General features: G+C 50.8%; 1 protein-coding gene across 1 annotated transcript in view; it reads right to left on the bottom strand.

Annotated features, from left to right (window-relative positions):
• The window catches only part of KIAA0232, a gene marked incomplete at both ends in the record, with an annotated part of 42,720 nt that extends 19,403 nt beyond the window's left edge, over window positions 1-23,317 (bottom strand). The window contains 3 exons of the mRNA XM_084233325.1: window positions 692-758; window positions 10,564-10,701; window positions 23,087-23,317. Of these exons, the coding sequence (XP_084089451.1) occupies window positions 692-758; window positions 10,564-10,701; window positions 23,087-23,317 (436 nt within the window). The remainder of the gene's footprint in view (window positions 1-691; window positions 759-10,563; window positions 10,702-23,086) is intronic.
• Between the last annotated feature and the right edge of the window lie 1,119 nt (window positions 23,318-24,436).

Raw genomic sequence — 24,436 nt, 5'->3', positions numbered from 1 at the left:
TACAATTACCCGTTGTGGAACATCTAAGATGAGTAAGGATTGCGTATCAACTGAAGCAGAGGCAAAGAATTACACTCTTGGCCTCAGATTTAAAAGATACAAGTGAACCACGCCCGTAACAGGAAGGCTCACAACTGGGGTCAAGGTGTCCAGGTAGCGACCTCAGGCCCTGACGTGCAACCCCGTCCTGAGGGCCTACAGAAAGCAGGGAAAAGAAACCACGTGGGTTTGTGAGGCAAAATGGTCTTGTGAGCTTGACAAGTCTGCTTTTCACAAAAATTTGAGAGCAAGTCAGAAATTAATTGCAAATCTAAAATAATGAACATGGACATCTTTGGAGGCCTTCGTGGACAGCGAGGCAAGCACGGGGGAGAAAGAAGAAAAGTTGCTCCAGTCTCTGAGTTTCACTTTGAAGACAAATAAAATGGCACATCTTTCCAGCAGGGCACTGCGGGGTAAGTCACTCCTTGGAGGGCGCAGGGATCCTCTCTGGGGGGCAGTTGCGGGTTCACCCCAAGCCTCTAACACCTCAAGACAGTGTGTGAGGCTGCCCTGGAGACACACTGAGCACAAAGACTTGCTGCTTCTTATTTTACTTCTTTTTAAATCAACTCTAAGAGTCACTCAATCAAATCCCCAGGGGACTGTCATCCTGGCGGGGGCGACACGTCTCAGGAAGCAGCACTCTTACCTTGCTTGCTCTGAAGGTCTTTCAGCCGGGAGCAGAGCTCCTCCACCAGAGTCTCGATGCCGGAGCTCTGCGCGACAAAGAACATGCTCTTTACTGCGCGCTCCACGCACGTCAGCTGTGTGCACACTTCTGTCTGATTAGAAACGCTTTACACATCTTCCATGTTCCAAAAGAAATACAGTATCAACATTTAAACACACAAGAGTTCAGAAACTACAGGCCTGCTCGTCCAGTTGACTAATCTTAGTACACATTTTACCACATAGCACACATTTTTCCAACGAGGCGCATTCAATGGCACTTACTAACAAAACGCGAAAATGTTAACAAACCTCCCAGAATGACTTCTGTCTTCCCAGGGGCACCAAGAAGGCCTTGAATCCCTAGCCTCATCCCATGGCTAAAAGTGACCGTCAGAAACACTCCTCAGTGCGGGCGAGCCAGGCCCCGCACCAGACTCGGGACAGTGGGAAACCACGAGGCTCTCACCTGGGGTCTCCAGGTGCTCATGGTCTAAAGGAAACAGGGGTCTTTTTTCTTTGCGGAAGGTGGACACTCACGACGGCCCCCAAGAGCAGAGAGGACATGTGGAGCGTGTGGAGGCGGGGTTCTGCTTCCCCCACAGGCTGCAGGAGGCCCGAGGCCCGAGGCCCGGGCCTCGGCGTGGCTGTGAGGAGGGTGCAGGCCAGAGGCTGAGTCTGGGAGTGCAAGAACGAGCACCAACCTTTCGAGAGAAGTGAGCGCTGGAAACAGCCACAAGCAAATGACCTTTCACTGGGCAGACGTTCACACTTTCAAGCCCTCTATTTCTCAGAGGAGGAAGGCACCCCTTCTGCAGTGCACAAAACATGCACTTCCCGGACCAACTAGAATCGGAGTGGGCCACTGTGGGGGGCGCACCCAGACGGTGGTGCCTGCAACTGCGCCTGTCGCCCTCACGGAGCTGTGAGCGACTAAAAATAGAACCGTCCCCAGGCACTGCACCCGGAGTGACTCAGCACAGGCACCAGAGACCCTGCGGAGGTCAGCCCACAGCCACGCCGCTTGAGCAGCAAAAACAGATTCAAATGGAAACAGCGACTGTGCACACTGGCCATTACTCACGTCCCCACCCATCACAGCTCTGAAGAGGGAGGCAGGACAGAGGGAGAAAGGCCAATGGGCCAGGGGACGGTCCTTTCCTTGAAAACACCCTTAAATCGCTTGGCAGACATGGTCACTAGCTCTGCCCCTACAACCCCAGCGTGGGAAGGCCGCTGCTTACCATACTGCCCGGGGCGTGACGAGCATGGCCGCTCGCTTCCATTTCCTCCAGCCCGTAAACCTAACACCAGTGTCAGCTGACACGCTGCTGCGCCCTCCTGCACGGCACGCCTGTACGGCTGTTTCTAAACCAGGGCCTCTCCGAGCGGGCACGACCTCTGGGCTCGCCTGTCAAGCCGGGAGCAGCTCTCCGAGCAGCTGGCTGTCAGTGTTCTACATGGAACCACCATTTTACAACCTAGCAACTCCTAAAATGTGGCTGCCTGGTGCGTCACGCAACATGGAGGAACATGTGTGCGCCCTCGCGTGTGAAGGGCAGACACACCAGCTCATGCCTCAGCTCTGGGTGTGAAAGTCAGGTCTGCCCGCCAAGCTCGGGGCTCTCCGCCTTGACCACTGCAGCATTGGCCACAGACGTGTGTGACATGCACACCACGCATGATTAGGGCACGCAGCCCTCTAACCAGCAGGTCACCCTGACTGCCATCAGCGCCAGCTGAGAAGCAAAAAGTAGCCCCCAGAGCAGCACATCTGGCCGGCATCTGCAGCAAGAACCATTGAGAGACATTCCGTTCATTTCCACAACTGTGACACGACCTATTAGATAATTCTCACCGTCGTATTTTGCTAACATACCATACATCCACCAGGCGTTCAAGAACACTGACAGTCCAGCCTCTCTGAGGAAACAGCCCTAGCCGCGAGACGCACGACACCGCCGCTTTCCCCTACCGCACTGTCCAGACGCGCTCGGGGTGCCTATCGCAGCACCTGCTGCACCAGCTGTGGGAACGCCGGTGCTATTTCTAGAGTTTGTGTGTTTTTCATTTTCCAGAATCTCGTTTCTGGATTCATCTCTTCTAAAATGCCTTGAATTTCTGCTGTGTGTGGGGTACGAGCGATAAGGGGCCTGATCAACACAACCCCGCTCTGGGCTCTGTCAGGACGGCCATGCTCTGGTGAGGATGGAGCGGGTCGGGGTGAGACGCGGTAGCCACCGTCCTGCTGCTTCCAGGATGTTCTCTGTATTTGCTCTCCAGCATCGCCCATCCCCGCAATTCCTCCAGTGCCGCCCCATCCTCTCCCACCTCCGCTGTGACCTTGATCTCTGGCAGAAAACAAAGGCAAATGGACTTACGCTGCCCGCTGCCTCTCTGTGCTGCATGCAGCGTTTCCGATGCTAGACTAGTGATCCCAAAGGCCAATCTTAGACGGAGACCTCATCTAGACTGGCTGTTCCCTACATGCTGGTCAGGCACTCCATCCGATCCTGGGGCCACTCACCCACATGACACCCAGTGGCACTCACCTGCCTGTTCTATTCTTGGGTGACAAAGGAAGCTTCTGGGTTTCTCCTAGGGCTGGCCACAGGTGCTACCGGAATCATTCACCTATCAAAGCCTCAGCTTCCACACATGGAAAACAGCCCAGAATAGCACCGACACGTATTCTAATAGCTTGTTGCGGGGTTTCCTGTATTGGCTCCTTAATTTCTTTTCTCTCCATTTACCATTTCTTCATTTTTGCTCTATTTTCTGGGAGATTTCCTCAGTTGTATCATCTAATCCTTTTATTGAATTTTTTCATTTCTTTAATTATGTTTAGGATTTTCAAGAGATCATCCTAGCACTTGAATGTTCCTTCTTTACAGCAACCTTTTCCTCAGAGAGGAATTCCCCAATTCTCAGCATTCCGGCAGCCAGGCTGGAGGAGAAGGATGGAGTTCGCCATCTTGCCAACCTCATTTAGCCTCCTTTCTCATTATGGTGCCACATGTTTTCCCTCAGAGGTGCCTGAGTCCCAAAGTCCAGAACCTGTCTGGTTCCATCTCTCCAGAGAGGACCTGCCAGGACAGGGAAAGTCTGTTATTCTGGCATCCCAATGACCCGTGTCTGCTGGCACTTACCCGAAGTGCTATGGCACTTCCCATAGTCAACACAGGGGATCCTCACCCAGACACTAGCAGGTGCAACCTGTGCCCCCAGAAATACTACACCCCCTGGGCAGCACCCGCCACGCACAGAAGCCCAAGGTAGCCACGTGGTCACATCTCCATGCTCTCCCTGCCAAGGGGCGCACACATGTGAAGAATAATCTTGGATGCTCTAGTCCCAGCCACCATCTGACTGCAAAGGCAGGAGGCCAAGCAAGACCAGCAAAAGAACCTTCCCAGCCGAGCCCTTGCTCAGCCACACTCTGAGCAAGGAGAACAGCAGCTGCTGGAAGTCACCAGGCGCAGGCGCCCTGTCACACGGCAGCGAGCAGGACGGGAGCGAGCACACCTGGCTTCAGCTCTGCTGGCTCGTGGCGCTCTGACGCCTCCTCTGACTCCAGCCTGCAGAGTCAGAAGACGCAGGAGGGAAGCCCCTGGAATGACGGCAGGCAACAGCGCGTGGAGAATGCCTGTCGTTTCTACACTTGATGACTCAGTGGTTCTTAAAGTCTTTTTAAAATTTGGAAGGATGACAGTAAACAAAAGAGCACCCGGGGGGGCAGCTGGCCATGCCCACCGGAGTCCCCAGCGCCACAGGGAGTGGTACAGACGTGACCAGGCTGCGCAGCAGGAAGGGGTGGTCACACATGATGCAGAATGACCATTCCTGGCCTACTCACGCCATTTAAAAATTCTTAAAAACCCAAACAAAGAGCTGCCAGCGCCAAGGCACTGCTGGCAGGTGCCCCTCATCCCTGCACACCAGGGAGCCACGCCATCCATGGACCAGCGCCTCCAGCTCTCCTGTCCACGCCGCTCCGGGTGACGACACAGAGGAAAGCGGGGCCTAACGGTGACCTACTATGCGCCAGGCAGGAAGCAACTAGCTCCCCAAGGACAGAAACCGTTACACTTGGTCACGGAGCAGAGAAGGTTGCGCCCGCAGAGTGACTACCAAGCAGTCTGATTCACCAAGTTCAGAAAAGAGGACCGTTGCTGCACGCCACTCTCACGGGGTGACCGAGGCAGGGCCCCGCTGCTGTGTCAAGCTGGCCAGCGACACCCTCCTCCCATGTTCCTCATCTCTGAGGGGAGACGCCCACCTCAACGAACTGGAGCTTTCCTGGTTCATCACAGCAGGTGGTGTTTTTCAGGACCTACGGAAAGACCATCTACTTCTCCCTTCACTTTCGAGACGGCCAATTCTTTTCCCTCCAGATATCCATGCTCCTCCTCACGACTAACGTCCTGAAGGAGGATCGGGCACAGGCGCGTGGAGCTCTGGCTGAATGTGTGGCTGCCCTGCTTGTTACACTCACTGTCGAAGCTCCTCGCAGCAGAATTATTAGAGTCCTTTTTTTTTTTTAAAAAGATTTATTTATTTATTCATACAAGCACTGGGTACAGTCAGAAGCGCGGGAAGGTGAGAGAATTCACCAGAGCCGGAGCGGGGAGCAGAGCAGGCAGAAGGACCGAAGGACACTGCTGAGGGGAGCAGCGGGCTGCAGGAGAGGTCTGCGCGCCATGTGGGACCCTCGCCCAGTGGCCGGGGATCGAACCAGCGCTGCAGAGGCTGCGGGCAGCTTCTCAGGCCAGTGCTCAACCGCTGCGTCACTAGGGGAGGCCCTCGAGTCCTTATTTTTAATCCAAAGTCTTCTTCAGGAAGCCACAGGTGAGCAGATAAGGAAGCAACGAATGTAAGGAAAGCCCACGCCTACCTTTTGCATCAGGTCCCCAGCTGTCATCAAATACAAGACCGTGACATCAGCTGATGGGGAAAACGCAAAAACAAACCACTATGGACTACACCAGCACCTGCAGCCAAAGTCTGTGCCTGGAACAGCCTGTGTGCCCAACCCAGGCAAGGGACACGTCTCCCTCTATGCGCTCCCATCAAGCCAGAGCGAACCATGCAAAAAGTCCACTACGGGAAGACTAGAAAGCTCCAGTGTTACAGTGGGCAGCTACTTAGCTACTTAGCTGCGTCCCGCAGGCAGCAGCTGTGCTGTGCATGTGCCAGAACGTCTGCACACTGGCCCCTCCAAGGGGGGCAGACAGGGACGCACAGGTGAGAGGGACAAGGGAGACCAGACCTGAGAGAGGTGGAGAGAAACGCCCTGAGGAGGAGCACAGGGGTGGTGATGGGGGCATGGACGTCTTCCTGAAGCTTGACGCGGAGCTACACGAGCTAGCCTGTCCTCTGTGCCCCCCAGCCCTGCGGCCGTGACCCAGCCTCGGTCTGCACGCGTCTGTTTTTACTGTCTGGCCCCTGAGCCACAGGGGGCTCTCCTTATGCCCGCCTGACCTTCACCCGCGGGACTTTAGAGCAGCACCTCCCCGTAAGTTTCCTTTCTCAGCTCCTCACTTTTCCACATTTGATAGTCCAGGAAATTGCCTGCGAAAATGTCCATTTTCCACACTTTCTAAAGAGATGAGAGGATCTGGCCCGGCCAGACACACATGGGTCCTGTCAGCAACCAAGTGGCGTGAGAGGGGCTGTGTGGTGCAGGGTCCCGCGGACCTCACCCACCAACTGTCTATCCACTCAGATTCCTACATGGATACCAGGGAAAACAGCCAGCAAACAAGCAAAATGACCCATGAATAGCCTCCTCCCTCAAGCAAGCACATCCACCTGCTTTATCAAAACCTCCACTTAGCTCTCACCCAGGCAGCTCACACTCAAACCTTTGTTCGCACCATCCACGTAAACTAGCAGTGCTCCTATCGCCATTCCCTGAGTACAGGAAAACCCGTTGCTCACAGTTGCTCAGACTAAACACCCTGGCTCGCTTCCTTGACTCTTCCCTTTTTCTCCAACTCACACCCACACCTGTCAGCTCTGCCTTCAAAATACACTTAGAATCCCACCAGCACTCCAAGCCACCTACCTTCTGGGCCCTGTGCTAGCCTGTTAATGGCTTCCTCGGAGTTGGCCCATGCCCTCTGGGCTCCTGCAGCCAGCACATCCTGTCAGCATGCAGGTCAGCTTATGCCACCCTCCAACACTTCACCCCAAGGAGAAGAGCTGAGTCCTCCTGCTCCTCCAGGTTTCCCAAAGCCTGGCCTCTCCTGGAGATGAGGCCTTCCATCCTGGGCACACCGGTTGGCTCTGTCCTGTAGAAGGAGCACGGCACCACTGCTTACAAGGAGCCCAGGCACAGACTGGTGCCCTGTAGATTTTTAGCACTCAATAAATGTTACTTACTGCCTTATTATCATCCAGAAACAGTTAAGTTCAAATGTCAGCATGTCTACATGATCAAAATTAACCTTGCAAATAAATGTCATGAAGTACTTTGCATGGCATTTGTATCTGTAACCCCGCACAGACCCCCAAAATAGCAGGATGCTGAGGCGGTAATGTACTCTTATTGGTGGGCTGAGCTGAATGTGAGGACACGAGCCACTCCAACAGCCACGCTCCACTGTGGCCGGGTGGACGTCCCAAACACCACAGATTGCACCCACTGCCAGAGTAAGCAGCGGCAGGGTGACCTTCAAAACAAGCTTCACTGAAACAAGTTACCGTTGCATTCTAACTTCTAATCCTCAAACAGGGTCTTGCTAAGTTTCGAATCTAACCATTCCTAAATCAGGAGCTGAAAGACTAGCTTCAATTCAGTTTTAAGTAGCTCAATAAAGATAAAATAGAAATGCTATTAAAAAAAAAAAAAAAGCAAACAAAAAGCTTTAACTTTGAAGGGCTGAGGAAACAAGTTCTATGTCTCCTGAAGGGAGCACTGGGCCAGGCAGGTGCCCTGTCCACTGCTAAAAGAAACAGAGCCCACAGCTTGGGAAAGCATCACTTAACAAAAACACCACTGGGGAGGCTCTGAGTCACAGCGCCGTTCCTCCTAGACAGATCCTAGCTACAATCAAAGTAAATGCAGAACATTCTAGAAAATGAAAACCTGGGGACCTGCATGTCATTTGCACGTGTAAGTGAAAGGGAACTCGTTAGGCGGTTTCAGCCAGGACCTAACAGCCAAGGCTGTGCCCAGGAGGACAGACACCACTGCCCGCCTGCAGGTCTCTGCAGGAGCTGCCCACAGCGCCCAGGTCAGGTAATGCATCACTGGGTTTCCACTCTGTCTGGCGTGTGGCTCAGATAAAGTACTGAGCCGAGAAGGCCAAGAGATGTGCTGTCCCATGGGGTGCAAGCCATCGCGAGGATGATGCGGGGGTGGAGTCCCATCACGAGGGTGCCCAAGGAAGCCAGACACAGAGAGGATCTGCTACCTGGAGGCTTCCCTGTGCGGGCACACACACCCTGGAGTCCCGAGGTTACGCTGCACACACGGAGCACACCACACACATCATGGGCTCCACTGCTCTGCAGCAGTGACATCACCTTGTCCCTGCCTTGTGAAGATGCCATTAACATTTTTAGCTTCTGATGGGGATCAGGTGGTCTGACTGTACAGAGTGCGCTAGGAAGAGTTCCATGACTGCGTGTGGACCGGGGGCGGAGCAGAACGGAGAGCTGTGACCTTGGCCCCAGCCTAGGAGCTGAGCAGCAAACCTCAGCAGGCCTCGCTGAGCCCACGTACAAGAGACCAGGCCCAGTCTCCTTACCTACATCAGGCCTCCCTGATTCATTCTTTCCATGAAGCTGCCAGACAGAGCCTAGACATCAAGCCCAGACACGAGGCTGGCCTGCCATTCGTGAGGGACCACGGGCTTCCTTCCTGTGGTGATAGACAGGTCTTGACAAGAGGGCTCTTTCCGGTTCCTGCTCTGGCCCCTCAAGGACAGAAGGCTGCCAGAGCCTGTGGGTGGAGGCACAGAAGGCGGTGACATGACACAAGGTGTCAGTCCCACGTGCTCCCCAAGCTCCCTGGGCAGCTGCTGTCACTTCTTCCACTTTAATATAGTAAGATGTAATCACTATTATGAAAAGGAAATGCAACTTTTTCTCAATAAATAAGAGTAAGACAGGATAAACCTGCTTTGTTGGGCTTGCAAACAACCAAAGCCCCACAGGGCAACGGTTTCCCAAAAGCAGCCTCTGCAGAACCAGTGCCCTTGGAAGCCCCAGCCTCCACTGACCGGCTCTACCTTGCCCGGGCTTCTTCTCCGCACCTCCCGCTCTCCAGCAGACACCCCTCAGCACGCGGGCGGGGGGCTCCCGCCTCAGCAGAGAGGCGGGTCCGCACTCCCTGTTCTTCCACGGTCGGTTCCAGCTGCCCCTGTTGCTGCTCAGCTCAACACTGGGCGCCGGCTGGAGTCATTACTCAGCAACCCTGGCCAAAGTAGAAATTAGAGCCTACTCGTGTCTTCCTCTCTCCGTGACTCAGCAGCTTCTTGGGTTTTGCTCAGAGAGTTTACCTGAAATAACCTATCACTTTTTGAAACCATCCGCATTCTGAATTCCTTTCAAATTCCAAATCACTTCTGCAAGCCGACTGCTTCTGTGTCAGGTAGAAAACACCTCTGGGGTAACTGTCCTCTGAGGACTGGCCATCACCCACAGGCCCTGCCGAAGGGGTGGCCTCCGGGCAGTCTGCCTCGTGCTACAGCTTATCAGTAAAGGCCGGACAGGATGAGATGAGATTTTAAAAAAAAACAATCAATTCATTCAAGAGAAACTGAGCCATGGGCACGCGCTCTGCCCGGCGCGAGGCCATGAAAGCACAGGCACCTGCTGCCGGGGCCCCGAGGTGCACAGAGAGGGAAGACGCAGAAGCCACGAGGCCCCGTGAGCACACGCCGGGAAATGGGCTCTCACGGGCAACTCTGGCCAGAGGACATGCTGCCGGGGCACTGGATGAGCTGTGCAAGGCACAGGCAGTGGGTGGAGCCAGACAGAACAAACGTCTACAGAGTACCAAAGGCAACGCAGCTGGCTACCCCAGCGTCAACCCACAGGTGCGCTTGGGGAGTTCCTGGAGGCCAGAAACGTCTCTGACAACCTGGATGAGTACTCTCAATGTGACCCTGCACTCCAGAGGCCCTGAGGCCACACTAGCTCAGACAGCATGGTAAAGCAAAATACTTTTCTAAGTAGTTATGCTCTCAGAGATTACCATGTAGAGTAATAAAATAAGAATTCATAGTATTAAATAGGTTGATGATATTCTACAACTGTATTTTACCGTGCCAGAGGACGGAGGAAGTATTTTACACAAAGCGTCAAAAGATTAATAATTTTCCAAGAAACCAACAAATTATGACTCATAAGTAAATACAGTATTCTTAAAATGTGACAACTGCTATCCCACTACGAGGGAGGCATCCAGAAGAAATCAACATAGAATACGGAAAATGCTACATTCGAAAGTATTGTAGACAGCAGAACAAAAGTCAAAAGCAATTTAAACATCCAGTAATAAAGATTATATTGGTATTAGGATATTATTTGATGAAATATAACTGATCCACTAAAAAGAATACAGGACACTGAGTAAGACGAACAATGCTACAATATTCAATGGATGTACAATATTAAATGGAAAAAAAGGACAAAATTTTGAGTACATTCTAATTACAACAGCACACATGAAAGAACGTATTATATAAAAGTTTACATGGAAAAATACCACAAAGGAACAATGATAACGCTCACAAGACAGGGGCACACTAACCAGCAGCCAACTTGCTACGTTTTGATGACGATGTTGCAGAGGTGAGCTTTTTTGCCCTAATAAGTGTCAGGAATGAGGGGTGAACTTACCTCATCAGAAGCCGATCGCAGACACTGGACAGCAGCCTGCTTTTTCATTTCTTCCAGAGTTAGATCGGAGCACTTTCTCTTACTCTTTCCCCATTTCTTATAAGCTCCTTTTTCCCAGCCCAGGAAGATGTCATTCTCCTACAAGAAGACCACACAGGGTAAATGAGCAAGATGGAAGCCTCCCACACGGTCGCTTTCGTCACACTCACATACACCCCACTACCAAATAGCTTCACTCACAAAACGGAGCACACGTAAACGAAGAGGCACAGAAACTGGAAGTGCTTCAGAACAACCCGTTTGATCAGCATCCCTTTTTCAAGTTGTAACATACGTGATTTATGACCTTGAGATGACCCGCCTGTATGCAGTGACGCAGACATCTGCGCATAAATGAAAGCAGCGTCATTTAAACTTCAGTATGGGGCGTCCCTGGTGGCACAAGGGTCAAAGACAGCGCTATCAAGCTATGGCCAGCCAATGCAGCACCAGTTCCACTCCCGGCCAGGGAAGCGACCCACACAGCGCAGCAAACCTTTCCTGTCTCCCCACTGCTCCCCTCAGCAGTGGGTTTCAGTAGACCCAACTGTTCTGCTCCCCACTCTCTCTGGTAAATCCTCTCACCCTCCCGCACATCTGGCCTGTACCCTGGTTCTTGTGTAAATAAATAAATCTTTAAAAAAGAGAAAAATTTGGCCTCCCCGGTGGCACAACGGGTTGAGCACTGCACTGTGAAGCTGTCCACAGCCTCTGCAGCGCGGGTTCGATTCCCGGCCGGCCAGGGAGAATCCCACATGGCACGGCAGACCTCTCCTGTCTCGCCCGCTGCTCCCCTCAGCAGTGTCCTCCGTCCATGTACCTGTTCTGCTCCCCGCTCTCTCTGGTGAATTCTCTCACCCTCCGGTGCCTCTGACCTGTACCCCAGTTCTTATATAAATAAATAAATCTTTTAAAAAATTAATTCATTTTAAGATTCAATCACCTACCATCGATTATCTAACCCAATTTGTGCTTTGATCCAGTGCATTAAAATTACATTTATGCCTCCAGATAAGTGAGGGAGGAAGAGCCTCCTTCCACACGCATCATAAGCAGCACTCATTATACTTAGTTTCTTGGGCATGTCTGCAGATCTTTAAACCTGAAAGACACATTTTCTGTGTGAGTAGCATTAATTACCTCTCCAAGGGGAAAATGTGCTGGATGGTCAAATAAGACCTATCAGTGTACATCCATTTATCTAACAAATTTAGCCGGACCACACCCAAAACCTCACACTTCTTATCAATGGTGTCTTCCGGAGATAGGGCTCCTGCTGTACAGGAACAGAGGGCAACCTTAACAATGCAGAGCTGAAGGTTTCTGAAGTCAGAGAAAACTTATAATTTCCTCTATTGTTCACAGCATACGTGACAAGGAAGAACAATTATTTGTGCAATTATTGAAAACAGGCACCCTCCTGCTACACTCATAATTAGCGCACATTTTACTTCGTTCCTGGGGCATGTTGAACCTCATCTTTGTTTGAGCTGCTGAGACCAGCGCTTTCTCCGAGCATTATAAACATGCTCTTCTGCTGAAGCTACCCTATAGCACATTCAAAGGTCCTAATAAAGTTTCACCACATAGAGAGAAGAGATTTTCAAAATCTATACGGACATGTGGCTCTTCTTTGAGGGCAGTCTGACAGTACTTATCAAACAACTTAAACATTTACATCTACTTTTGATCCAATAATTCTACTTCTGGGAATTTATCCTAAGGAAATAATCGCCAAAGTGTGCACAGATCTAACTACAGTGATGTTGATCGTATAGTTGGTCAATAATGGCAAACATGTAAACGAACTAAATGTCAAAAAGGACTTGGTTAAATAAGTTATGATTCATCCAGGTAATAAGACAGCATAGCCACTGAAAGAGTTAGGAAGTTTATTTTCTGCCACAGCAAGTTATTTACAATATAGAGGAAAAATGGTTTCAACAGCATCCTCTCATTTTTGCCTTGAACACACCCACCACTAGTGGGCATTAAAAGGTCTGAGAAAAATATACCTGCAGGTCACCAAGGAGGTTGTCTCTTGGTAACTAGGGGTAAGCGACTATGATTATTTTTCTGGCTTTTCTTGTCATTAGGTCATCTCCTTTAATAGTCATGAGCTTTTGTTTGCCTAGTGGAAAACTTCGAAGTCAACAGAAACAAGAGAGGCTGGAGGTCTTCACCAGAACAGGTGTCTGGCTCTAGCACTGCATTTCCCGCCTGGCAGGAAGCTTAAGCTTCCTCCATCCACCCATCCCGCAAGCAATGACGCGTCCACTCTGTGGCACCAGGGGCGGAAAGACGGACACAACGCAGCCCCTGCCCACCAGAGGCGCCGGCTAGACAGGCAGACAGGCTCAGAGCACACAGCACAGCCCGATGCGAGCCGCAACCCGAAGGCACGCCCTCTTCTGGGCCTGGCGGGGAAGCAAAGCCTTCCTCCCAAGGAGGGCCGGGTCACCAAAGCAGCACCTTAGCACGCGAACAGGTCTGAGACAGAATGGGGAGGGAAAATCAGGTAAACGAAACAAAGGCCTAGAGCAAGGAACAGCAAGCTTTTTCTGTAAAGGGTCAAATATTTTAAACAGGCCAAAAGGATAAACCAAAGATATAATGGAAGTACTTTTACCAGAAAAGAGAAAAATAATGCTTCACAAATTTTTTATTGTGAAATTCAAACTGTACCTTAGTACCTTTTTTTTTTTTTTTTGGTAATACAAGTCTCCCAATGAGAATGGGATTCTTTTTGGAGGTGAGATAACACTTGCTAAGTTGGGATTCAAAGTGTTCCCTATCATTAAAATCAATTACAAATGCTCATCTACTAATGCTCACTTTGAAATAATAGCTTTACCAATATAATTTACATACCATAAAATTTACTCTTCTAGGGCCTCCCTGGTGGCGCAAGGGGCTAAGCACCACACTATCAAGCAATTCACAGTCTTTGCAGCACAAGTTCGATCCCCAGTTGGCCAGGGAGCAACCCACATGGCACAGCAGACCTCTCTTGACCTGCCCGCTGCTCCCCTCAGCAGTGTATTTCGTCAGTCTGCCTATTCTGCTCCCCATTCTGTCTCTGGCGAATTCTCTCACCCTCCACATCTCTGGCCTGTACCCCAGCTCTTGTATGCATAAATAAATCTTTAAAAAAAATTTACTCTTCTAAGTGTACAAGTTGGTGGTTTTAGGATAATACACAGGGTTGTGCAATAATCACCACTATCTAATTTTAAAACATTTCATCATCCCAAAAAGAACCCCCGTGCCTATCAGCAGTCACGTCCCCTCACCCCTCTCTCGCTAGATCCTTCAGCGTCTGACTTCTCGCACGCTGTGTAGTATTTCAAGGCTCAACCCCAAGTGGCAGGAATCGCTGCTCATGACTCGTGAAGACTGAGGATCGGCCCGCTGCAGGGACGTGCTGGCGTTTGCCACTGACAGGTATTTAGGTCGTTTCTGTCTTCTGGCTGCTACTACTGCTGCTCTAAATGCTCATAAGCAGCTTCTGGTGGACATGTATTTTCAGTTCTTTTGGTGACTTAGGGGAATTGCTGGGTCACATGCTAACTCTGTTCAACCTTTTGAAGAACTGCCAGCTGTTGCCCAAAGCAGTTACACCACTTTATAATCACACCATGTATGTGTCCGGCTTCCAATTTCTCTACATCATCAACATTTGTTGCAGTCACCCCAGCAGGTGACGCCACCTCATTGTGGTTCTGATTCCCCAACGACCAGTGGCACTGAGCACCCTGTCATGTGCTCGCTGGCCATTTGGGTGTCTCCTCTGACTGTATTTAACTCCTCTGCCTTTTTAAAATCAGGCTGTCTTTTCATCTTTGAGTTGTAGTTCTTTGGTGTGGATACACACTGCTCGTCAGATATGTAACTTGCAAATCTTTTCTTCAATTCGATGAACTGTCTTTTTCTTGATGCTGTCCTTTGAAGCGTGAAAGTTCTTCATGGGGATGAAATGTCGATGTCTTCTTTGACTACCTGGACTTCGGTTTCATATCTAAGAAATCATTACTTAATCCAAGTAATCCAATAAATCCAGAGATTCACTGCTATATTTTCTTCTTTGAATTTTAAAAGTTTCAACTCTTCACACTTGGGTCTGCAGTCAAAGGCCAGCGGCACCTGATGCAGCCCGCACTGAGCCTGCAGGTCGGTAGGGGGCGCTGCCATCTTGATGACAGTAAGTCTCCTGATCACGAACCTGGGGTGGGTTTTACCACTTTTTAGGTCTTTGGTTTGTTTCCTTTCAATGATGATTTATAGTTCTTTGTGTCCAAGCACTATACTTCTTTTGTTAACATATTCCTAAATATTGTACTCTTTTTGATACTATTATAGGATTTCCTATACATAAGATCATGTTGTATGTGAACAGAGACCACTTAGTTCTTCCTTTTCAATCTGGATGTCTTTTCTAACCTCACTGCCCTGTTAATGCTGATTTATAGGATTTCATGTATTTCATCTCCACACACAAACAGATATTGCCAAAACTGATCCTAATCCACAGATGAGTTTAACTGAACATACTAATTGCTTAGAGGACATTTACAAAATCCCATTATTTGCTCTTGATGTTCGCTTTTTAGCATCATTAAATCGCAGATTAATCACAAGTGAAAGTCAGGGGAAGTTCTCAGTTGAACGCTTAAATCAACTGTGAGAGGCACATCCGGTGCACAGTGTGAGGGTGTGGAAGTGCTGCGGGACCGCAGTGTGGCTGTGGACAAACACCCACTGCACACGTGTATGGGATGCAGATTTTGCTTCTAGTTTTAGCTTCTGGACAGAACGACAATGTGCAAGGCACCTTGACTCCGTGACTCCGTGCTAGTTAGAATGACCCGCCTGCACCGTCAACTGTGATACTCTCCTCTGGTCGTGTAACTTCCAGCTGACTTCAGTGAGAAACACAGTTCTCCAGTCCGCAGCTCGGTGAAGCCCCAGCACACGAGATCACCTTCCCGCACTCTGGCTTCCCACATGCTGTGCTTGTGCACGTCCTTATTCTCCTGCCCTCCTGGTTTCAGTCACCGTGCACACAGTCAGGCGCAGCCTGAGACACGCTCCGAGAAAGGCACTGCGGGGCGATGTCATCACGCAAGCGGCAGAGGCGTGCGTTCTCCACACCATGCTTCTCCACTTCACTGGCACAGCAATGCTGGAGGGCACTGGGGAGGGCATGCCGGCAGGGGAGCTGGGTCTGCTGTGACTTGCATTGGATCTTGGAGTTCAAAGGCTGAGCGCACCATGAAATTACTAAACAACAGGAATGTGGGGCCACCATCACGCACACTGCAGCCAGTGCTGACGAGACATCCTGCAGCAGGCCCTGTGTTATCACGTATTCATCAATAGCACTGAACTGATCATCAGATTTTGGAAGAACGGAGCATGAAAAAGTTTCAAGATATTACTATTTTACTTCTTGTGCTTCAGTCTCCAATTGTTGTTAATGATAAGCCCACTTAAATGAACTGCACTGAAGCAAAACACACAAAAACAAGGCCACACACTGGACTGACAACGTGAGAGCGAGCCTCCCGGGGCTCCACCCTGAGCTGCCCTCAACAGCCGCCAGCCACGCAGGACTTGCTAATTCAGCCTCCCCGGGAACTTAACAGAATGTAAGGACACGATGAGAACGGACTACGTAGCCAATGTAACCACAGGATATTTTACCTCCATACTTGTTTTTAACTTGTAAAAAATAATTTTCCAGGGCCTCCTCTGGTGGCGCAGCGGTTGAACGCTGGGCTGCAAGGCTGCCTGCAGCCTCTGCAGCGCCGGTTCGTTCCCCGGCCGCCAGCAAGGGTCCCACAAAAAAAAAAAAAAAAAAAAAAAATTCCAGTAGGTTCTTCATATTGCCCCTAAATCTACCTAATCTCTATGAAACAGAGGCGGACAGGGCAGCCAGGCAGGAGGCCAGATGGAAGGACGGAACGGTCGCCCGTCTGCCTGGGTTCTGAGGCAAGAGCCGCCAAAAAGCCCCAAAAGGCCAAAAGCCAACGTCAAGGGCTCCAACAGTACAGCACCCACACAATGGGGGCCTGCAACTAGGGCCTAACAGAGGACGGGTCAGTCTGTGGGTCCTACCCGTGCACAGCCTCAAGAGCGCGCGGGCTCCAGGAACAACCACCACGGGGTTTATTTTACAAACAGGGAACAAAGAGCTCATAGTATTCACAATGGCGCTGCCTCACCCAGAGAGCATCAGTGATGGTTGCCACAGGTCACCCGGAGAGCTGGACAGCAACGGCCAGCAGGGATGGTCACTACTGGTCTCTCAGAGGCGGTGTCAGAGACACCCAGTGTTAACAGCTTTTTGTGAGTTGTTGGGTAACACCAACAACAAACGAAATAATTTTCCTGGAAGTACTTAGTATTGTCCCTAAATTTAGCTAACCTCTACACAGAATACGCCGTGTGTACCCATAAATGTGTGTAAGTTGCTTAAAATAAAGTCCACTTAGACATAAACACAAATATGTGCCAAATATTATTCAATAAACTTAGTATAATCAAATATGAATTTTCAAAGTCATAATCTTAAAGACGGAACACACACAGCAAGTCCCCGGAAAGTCCGCCGAGGCCCATCTCAGCACGCGAGGCCTTCCCCAGGCGCTGCTCCAGCCCCAGCGTGAGGCCCCGCTGGGCAGGATTCTCAGCGACTCGCCCTCGCTCTCGTCTATCCAGAAAGGCAGCTGCGAGCTGGAGGGAGAAAAGGAGCGCGGCCCTCGGCAGCAGCTGCCCCAGGCGGTGCCCCCTGGCCACCCCGCCTGCCTGCCCTGGCCCTTCTGCACGGAGTCCTGAACCACCAGGCCGCGACCTGCCCGAGAGGGAACGCAGATGAGCACGTTCGGCCCCGCCGGCTCCAGCGAGCGGCTGAGAGAGCAGCCGACACCCGGCACGAGTCACTGGAGGCGGGCGCCCGTGCTCCGGCGGGCGGCGCTGGGAACGGGATGCTACAACAGGCGGGCTGGCCATCATCTGCCCTCTGCCCACTGCGGGCTGGCTGCAAGGCACTGACAGGGCAGCCTCGGGAGAGACGGGGGAGGGGGACCCTAGGGGACAGCTGGCAGAGGGGCAGGGCCGACGCCCGTGACCCCGTGAGTCCTGATTCAAACCAAGCTGGGGCCAGCCCTCCTTCCAGAATCTCAGTTACGTGACATATTTTTCCTCCTGAAGGCAATTTAGACCACTGTTTGCTTTTTTGCTTATGACTAAAAGATATCATTAAATTAGAGGGCAAGTCTCAGTAACAATCCACTCCTCACTGCTCCAAAGAACGATCTGCCTGTGAAAAGCAAGCAGCTCTAGTCAAACTGGCCCAATGTCAGTAGCTCCACCATTCCTTTTCCCGGGGGCTCCGCTGGGCCTCCTTCTGCCCACAGGGACAATTTTCTCACTGGCCACCTGCCTGCAGCTGCCCAGCCAGCACCCACCACCACCTGAGTGCCCACTGGGGTGCGGGCGTGGGCAATGGGGGGGCTCTGGGTCTCGGAGGTGAGCCCCTGGGCGGGCGCTGGCTCTCCCAGGTCTGTTCCTGCCCCCCACCCCACCCTGCACCTCCTCTCTTCCAGCCCTTCCCATTCCGTGACCTCGGCCACAGTCCAGGACCCACGCGCTCACGGGCCCCCGAGAGGCGGCATCTCCCCGGGACCGCCCCGTCGCCTCTCTGCCAGGCACAACATTCATGAGGTAACTAAAAAGCAATAACGTGTGTTTACACTATTCAACACGCATATTCAAAAGCTTTTCTGTACCCCGTGGAAAATACCTCCCAAGCTCAATGCGGATGATTTGAGGAACGTTTACTCGCGTGCCGTCATGACTTCCAGCTCCACACTCACTTCATCTTGTGCTCCTTTTGTATAAACTGCACTGAACTGGGGATAAGTGGGTGCGACACAGCAAATGCAGCGAAGCGCCCGAGAAACTAGGACGGGTGAGGTGTCTGCAGCGGCACTCCTGGAGGCCGGCGACGGCGGCCCCACACACGCGGCGCCCGGGTGCCAAGTGGGCTGAAGGAGTCAACAAGCTCTGTTGAGTCCAGTCGTACCCAGCACTCAGGACCAGGATTCTCATTCAACCTTTGGGCAAGACAGATGTGCAGAGCGCAGCTGCAGCCCTAGAGCAGCGGACCGAGCTAGCAGACAGCACTCAGCTAGGGAATTAAAATGACAACAAAGCTGCGCAGTCAGAGCAGTGAGGGCGGTGGTACAGACACAAGGAACATGCATCAGAGCCCAGAAACAGGCCTGACACACAAAGTCGGGGTGCAAAGTGGTGCCCTGCGGAGACAGCAGGGTGGTTACTTCGAAACCAGACGGACTTTCACCATACACTCCAGCAGCGGCAGCCCTGGGGTTTACTCAACAGAGCGGGGAGCTCAGGCCCACACCAAGGCCGGCACAGAGAGCTGCAGAGCAGCTTGCACGGCCACCGACACCTGGACATGTCTTTTACTACATGACCAGAGCCGTAGGCTGGCCCGAGGGCCACTAGGCATTACTCGGCAGTCAAAAGAAATGACGCCCAAGGCATGAAAAGACGCGAAGCACCTTAAACGCACGTTACCAAGGGAAAGACGCCAACCTGGAAAGGCTTTGACTCTGACTTCAATTCTATGACATTCCAGAAAGGCAAACTATGAAGGCTGTTAAAAAAACAATCTGTAGTTCCGGGAGCCAGAGGAGGAAGGAATGCACAGGTGGAACACGGGACTTTCAGAGCCGTGAAGCGACTCAGCATGCTACCCTAATGACAGATGCCACCCATCTGTCCACACCACAGAACGGACATATTGAGGCGTGAACCCGGAAGCCAGCTATGGACGCGGGGGGATGTGACGCATCAAAAAGTATGTTTATCTAATGTAACCAGCTGGCAGGGACTGCTGATAAAGGGAGAGGCGAGACACACGTCAGGGGAGGGCATAAATGGGAAATCTCTGTACCTTGCTGTGAATCTAAAATTTGCTTTTAAAAATGAAATATTCAAAAAAAAAAGGGGGGGGGGACAACGGTGGGCAGACCAGCTGCCCTGCCAGGACTACCCAAAAATGCCAGGTGAAAACCAGGCCAAACGAGCTGCACCACACCTGTGCTAAGGCCGTAGGCCCTGCTGGGGCACCGAGACCTTGAGGAGACAGGAGGCAGCTGCAGAGGCGCTGACACCAGAGGCTGCACCCCCTCAGGAAATGCCCCCGTTCAAGGTCCAGGGCAAACGGCTCCAGGAAAGGTGGCCCTGATGTGGCGCAGACAGCAAGTGAGCTGGGGGCAGGCTCTCAGGGCTGCAGAGAGGAATAAAGGATGCCAGTGCCAGGACCCCCGGGGGCGGGGGCAGAGGCCGCTCTCAGCCCCTCCCTCGCCCCAGACAGGCTGGAACTCCACGGCAGTGCGGGCCCCAGTGGGCTTCTGTGTGGATGGTCAAGTTCTCTGTTTCTATCTGGGTTTAGTGATATATGAGCGATGTTGGTAAGAATTCACCAGTTTGTACCCTTTTCTGTATATACGTTATACGACAACAAAATGTTTAAGGAAAAATCCTCCTTTCATTTTTTTTTTTTAAAGATTTATTTGCTTATTTATACAAGCACTGGGTACAGTCAGAAGCACGGAGGGCAAGAGAATTCACCAGAGCCAGAGCGGGGAGCAGAGCAAGCAGAAGGACCCAAGTACACTGCTGAGGGGAGCAGCGGGCGGCAGGAGAGGTCTGCGCGCCATGCGGGACCCTCCTCCGGTGGCCGGGGAGCAGCCGGGGATCAAACCAGCGCTGCAGAGGCTGCGGGCAGCTTTGCAGCCCAGCGCTCAACCGCTGCGGGGAGACCCCTCTCCTTTCATTTTTATGCAGGATGCATGGGTGCATCGTACCGCTGTTCTGGGCGTCCTGCCCCCTAAACAACCTACAGCACCCAGGTTGAGAGACTATTATGAAAGGACAGAGCTGGAGAAGGTTAACAAAGACAAAACTTGCAGAAAAAGCAAAGCAAGCAAAACCATGTGTGAGAACACCAGTGAATGTTCTATTTATTTTTTATTTTTATATATATATTTTATATATATATATTTAATATATATTTTATATATATATTTTACATCATTGTTAATTTTTTGTTCTATTTCTTTAAAGCTCAACTCTTAGAAAGTAGCACAATCAAATAATACTCCCTAAACTTTAAGAGGTTGAAACTTCCTAAAAAAAGGAAGTGCAGTTCTGTACACAGGCATTCGAGACCTTCCAGCACCCTAATGACTCCAGATGGTCTTTGGGGAGCCATGCTCACCACAGTCCTGGCGGTTCCAGGTAGCCCAGCCACCAAAGACCCTCATCTTAGTATAAGGTCAGGGACATGGCCATGACCAAGCTCTCCTACTGGGAGGAGATACCTGCTCTTCTTCCTGAGCAAGCAAAAATCAGAAAGTCAGCTTACAGCAGGAAAGGGGAGAGTGAAGCTTAAATAAAGCAACAGAGAAGACAGGCTTCAAGATGGGGCACTGGAATGTAAACTCACACAGCTACCATGGAAACAGTATATGGAATCCTCAGAAAATTTACAAATACCATATGACTCAGTTTTCCACTTCTGGGTACTTATATGAAAGATAAAAAAAAACACTGATTTGAAAAGATAGCTGTACACCTACGTTCACTGCAGCACGATTCACAATAACCACGCCATGGAGACAAGGTAAGGGCCCACGAACGCAGAGGTGTGACACACATACGATGGAATACTATACAGCAATGAAAAGGCAAACTTTTGTCATTTGTGGTAACAGATGGACCCTGAAGGAATTATCCTAAGTTAAAAAGTCAGACACAGAAAGACAAATACCATATTATTTCCCTTGTATGTGAAAGATAAAGAAACTAAGTAAAATGAACAAACAAAACAAAAAAACCAAACTCAGACACAGAGAACAGACTGGTTGTCACCAGATAGGAAGGTTTGGGGGGAGGGGGGAAACAACAATGCCGAATACCTGGAACGCAATATTATAAAGTAATGTTACTTCAATACAAATTGGGGTGGGGGGGGAAGCTGCTTGAAACTTCTGACCCTGGGCCATTAATGATTCTATTAAAGGACCCGGATCAAGCTGCCACTGAGGCAGCCATACCACCTGGACATTCATGTTTTCTTTTTTTAAAAATAGATTTATTTATTTATTTATACAAGCACTGGGTACAGTCAGAAGCGCTGGAGGGTGAGAGAATTCACCAGAGCCAGAGCGGGGAACAGAACAGGCAGAGCGATGAAATATACTGCTGAGAGGAGCAACAGGCGCCATGTGGGACCCTCGCCAGCGGCCGGGGATTGGACCAGCACTGCAGAGGCTGCGGGCAGCTTCGCAGCCCAGCGCTCAACCGCTGCGCCACGGGGGGAGGCCCTGGACATTTATGTTTTAAACCAATGCTGCTACCACGTGCACCAGCTGTGTGACCCGGGACCACCTACAGTCTCTCACATGTAACTTGCCTTAAAAGTAGCGTGCTGCATTTACTGGAAAGATGACGGACTAATACAGTCTTAGTAAGGCAATTATATAACATATTGACCACCAGAACTGCACATTTTTGATTATCTGTTTAGAAGTCAACCCCCTTAAAATCCTAAGCAACCCAGAAGTAGGGTAATGGCGGGGTGCGGGGTCACAGGGAAATAAGCCATCCAACTAAGGCATGCTCATGAAATCCTAGGAGGCTTTTTCTGAGGTTTGGAAGAGCAAAACTAGTTTCTTATGTCAACAAGACTCTGCTCCTGCCTTCGGCATTAGAAACAATGGTTTAAAACCACCACAAAAGCTGCCGACGAACCCCCTTCTGCATGAGTACAGTCACAGAGGGCGCCCCGAGCCCTCCACTCTCTGTCATGACCCCCCTCCTCCAGCAGGCTCACATTCAGCAGAGGGAGACTAAAGCGAGACTTCTTCTCCAGAGCCAACACCTGGCTGCTGTCTCACTTGAAACTCAGAAAATGAATGGCCAACTTAGCAGGAGCTATGCAACGACAGACAGCCAGGTCACAGGCTTGACTGAATGTTAAGGCTGCTGCTTGGTGACACACACTCTGGCCACCACTAATCAAAAATGTGCAGTTCTGGTGGTCAATATGTTATATAATTGCCTTACTAAGACTGTATTAGTCCGTCATCTTTCCAGTGGATAAGAGGAAATGTTAAACACCGGGATGTTAGGAAATGACCCTCCTGGAGCGCGGAAACCAGTACCCCGAAGCAGGGCGTCACTGTCCAGGCCCTGTCAGGCTCTAGAGCCGGTGCCAGGACGTCCCCGGCGCTGAGGACGGCTAGCCAGGGGAGAATACCCGAACTAAAGACTCATACGGACTGGGAGGGAATCTGGTCCGCTGTAATCTACAGCCTGTCTGGCGCATGAAAGTTCTCTGCAGAGAAACGGAGACACGCAGACACCAATACTTAACACATACCAGTACCTGCTCCTGTAGGTCGTAGTCACAGCTGTCATGCAGCAGAAGACTGAGGACATAGCGTGTGTAGACCACGGCGTCGACGCCGCACTTCTCCAGCTCCTGTCCCAGCCAGGTCTGCACGGGGCCCAGTGCATGAAGCAGAGACATCTCAGACGCAGGAGCAGGGCCGGGGTCAGAGCTGACAGGGCTTTCCGATGGTAAACCACCCACGACGACGGGCCAGATGGGGCGCATGAAGTTAGGTTGCTGACATCCTTAGACTGCGGAGCATTTTCTGCAGTTGACGTTTCGTTGGTATCTGGAGGGGATTTTCACTCCAGTGGAAGGAGGGATGCCTGACATCTAGGATGAGCGTTTACTTTTGCTGGCAGTCACCATCTAGAACAGAACCCCCCTCCTCAGGCATGACCAGTGAGTCGACACCCTGATCACAACACACGGAGGTGGGAGTCTCTACTTTAACTTCACATTGAGGCCAAATGTGAGTCTCCGGCAGAACCTACAAAAACGAGAGAAAAAACAGGTGTGCGTTATGTAGGACACAGACTACATTGCTGATCCTTTCAAAAAATAATCCAAATGACGTGTTCCTCTTTTTTTTTTTTATAAATTTTATTGTTATATTCCCCATATAATTGCAGCCCCCCCATTCTGACCCCAATCCCTCCCCTCCCGCCCCCGCCCCCCTAAAAGTGTCTCTGGTTCATAGTTTGACGTGTTCCTCTTATTAAAATACCTTGGCATCTTAAAACACCGAATTTTTTTAAATGTAAGCTTTGAGACTTTAAGCTAAGTGGTATTTCATACTTTTAAAAACTTACTTAAAAGAGGAGGAAATTCTTTATGTGCTACAATCAACCATACTCATGTTTATTTGACTATTTCAAGAGACTGGACTAGGAACACATTGTTTCTCTATAATGCTAAAGAATCTGATAACAAACCACTAGTTCATATTTACATCTAACAGAAATAAGCAGCTGAAGAGTAATCACTGAAATGCTGGTTTAAAAAAAAAGTCCCAGGCCTCCCCTGGTGGCGCAGCGGTTGAGTGCTGGGCTGTGAAGCTGTCCGCAGCCTCTGCAGTGCCAGTTTGATCCCCGGCCACCGGCGAGGGTCCCACACGGCATGCAGACCTTTCCTGTCTTGCCTGCTGCTCCCCTCAGCAGTGTATTTTGTCAGTCTGCCTGTTCTGTTCCCCGCTCTGGCTCTGGTGAATCCTCTCACCCTCCCAGGCTTCTGACTGTGTACCCAGTGCTTGCATAAATAAATAAATCTTAAAAAAATTAAAAATTTAAAAAAAAAGTTCCTTAAAGTTGTACACAGGCTCAATTACTTTTTATGGCTAAAAAC

This window comes from Talpa europaea (genome assembly GCF_964194135.1).
Source record: "Talpa europaea genome assembly, chromosome: 5".
Classification (NCBI taxonomy): domain Eukaryota; kingdom Metazoa; phylum Chordata; class Mammalia; order Eulipotyphla; family Talpidae; genus Talpa; species Talpa europaea.
This window is presented reverse-complemented; position numbering and strand designations above follow the sequence as displayed.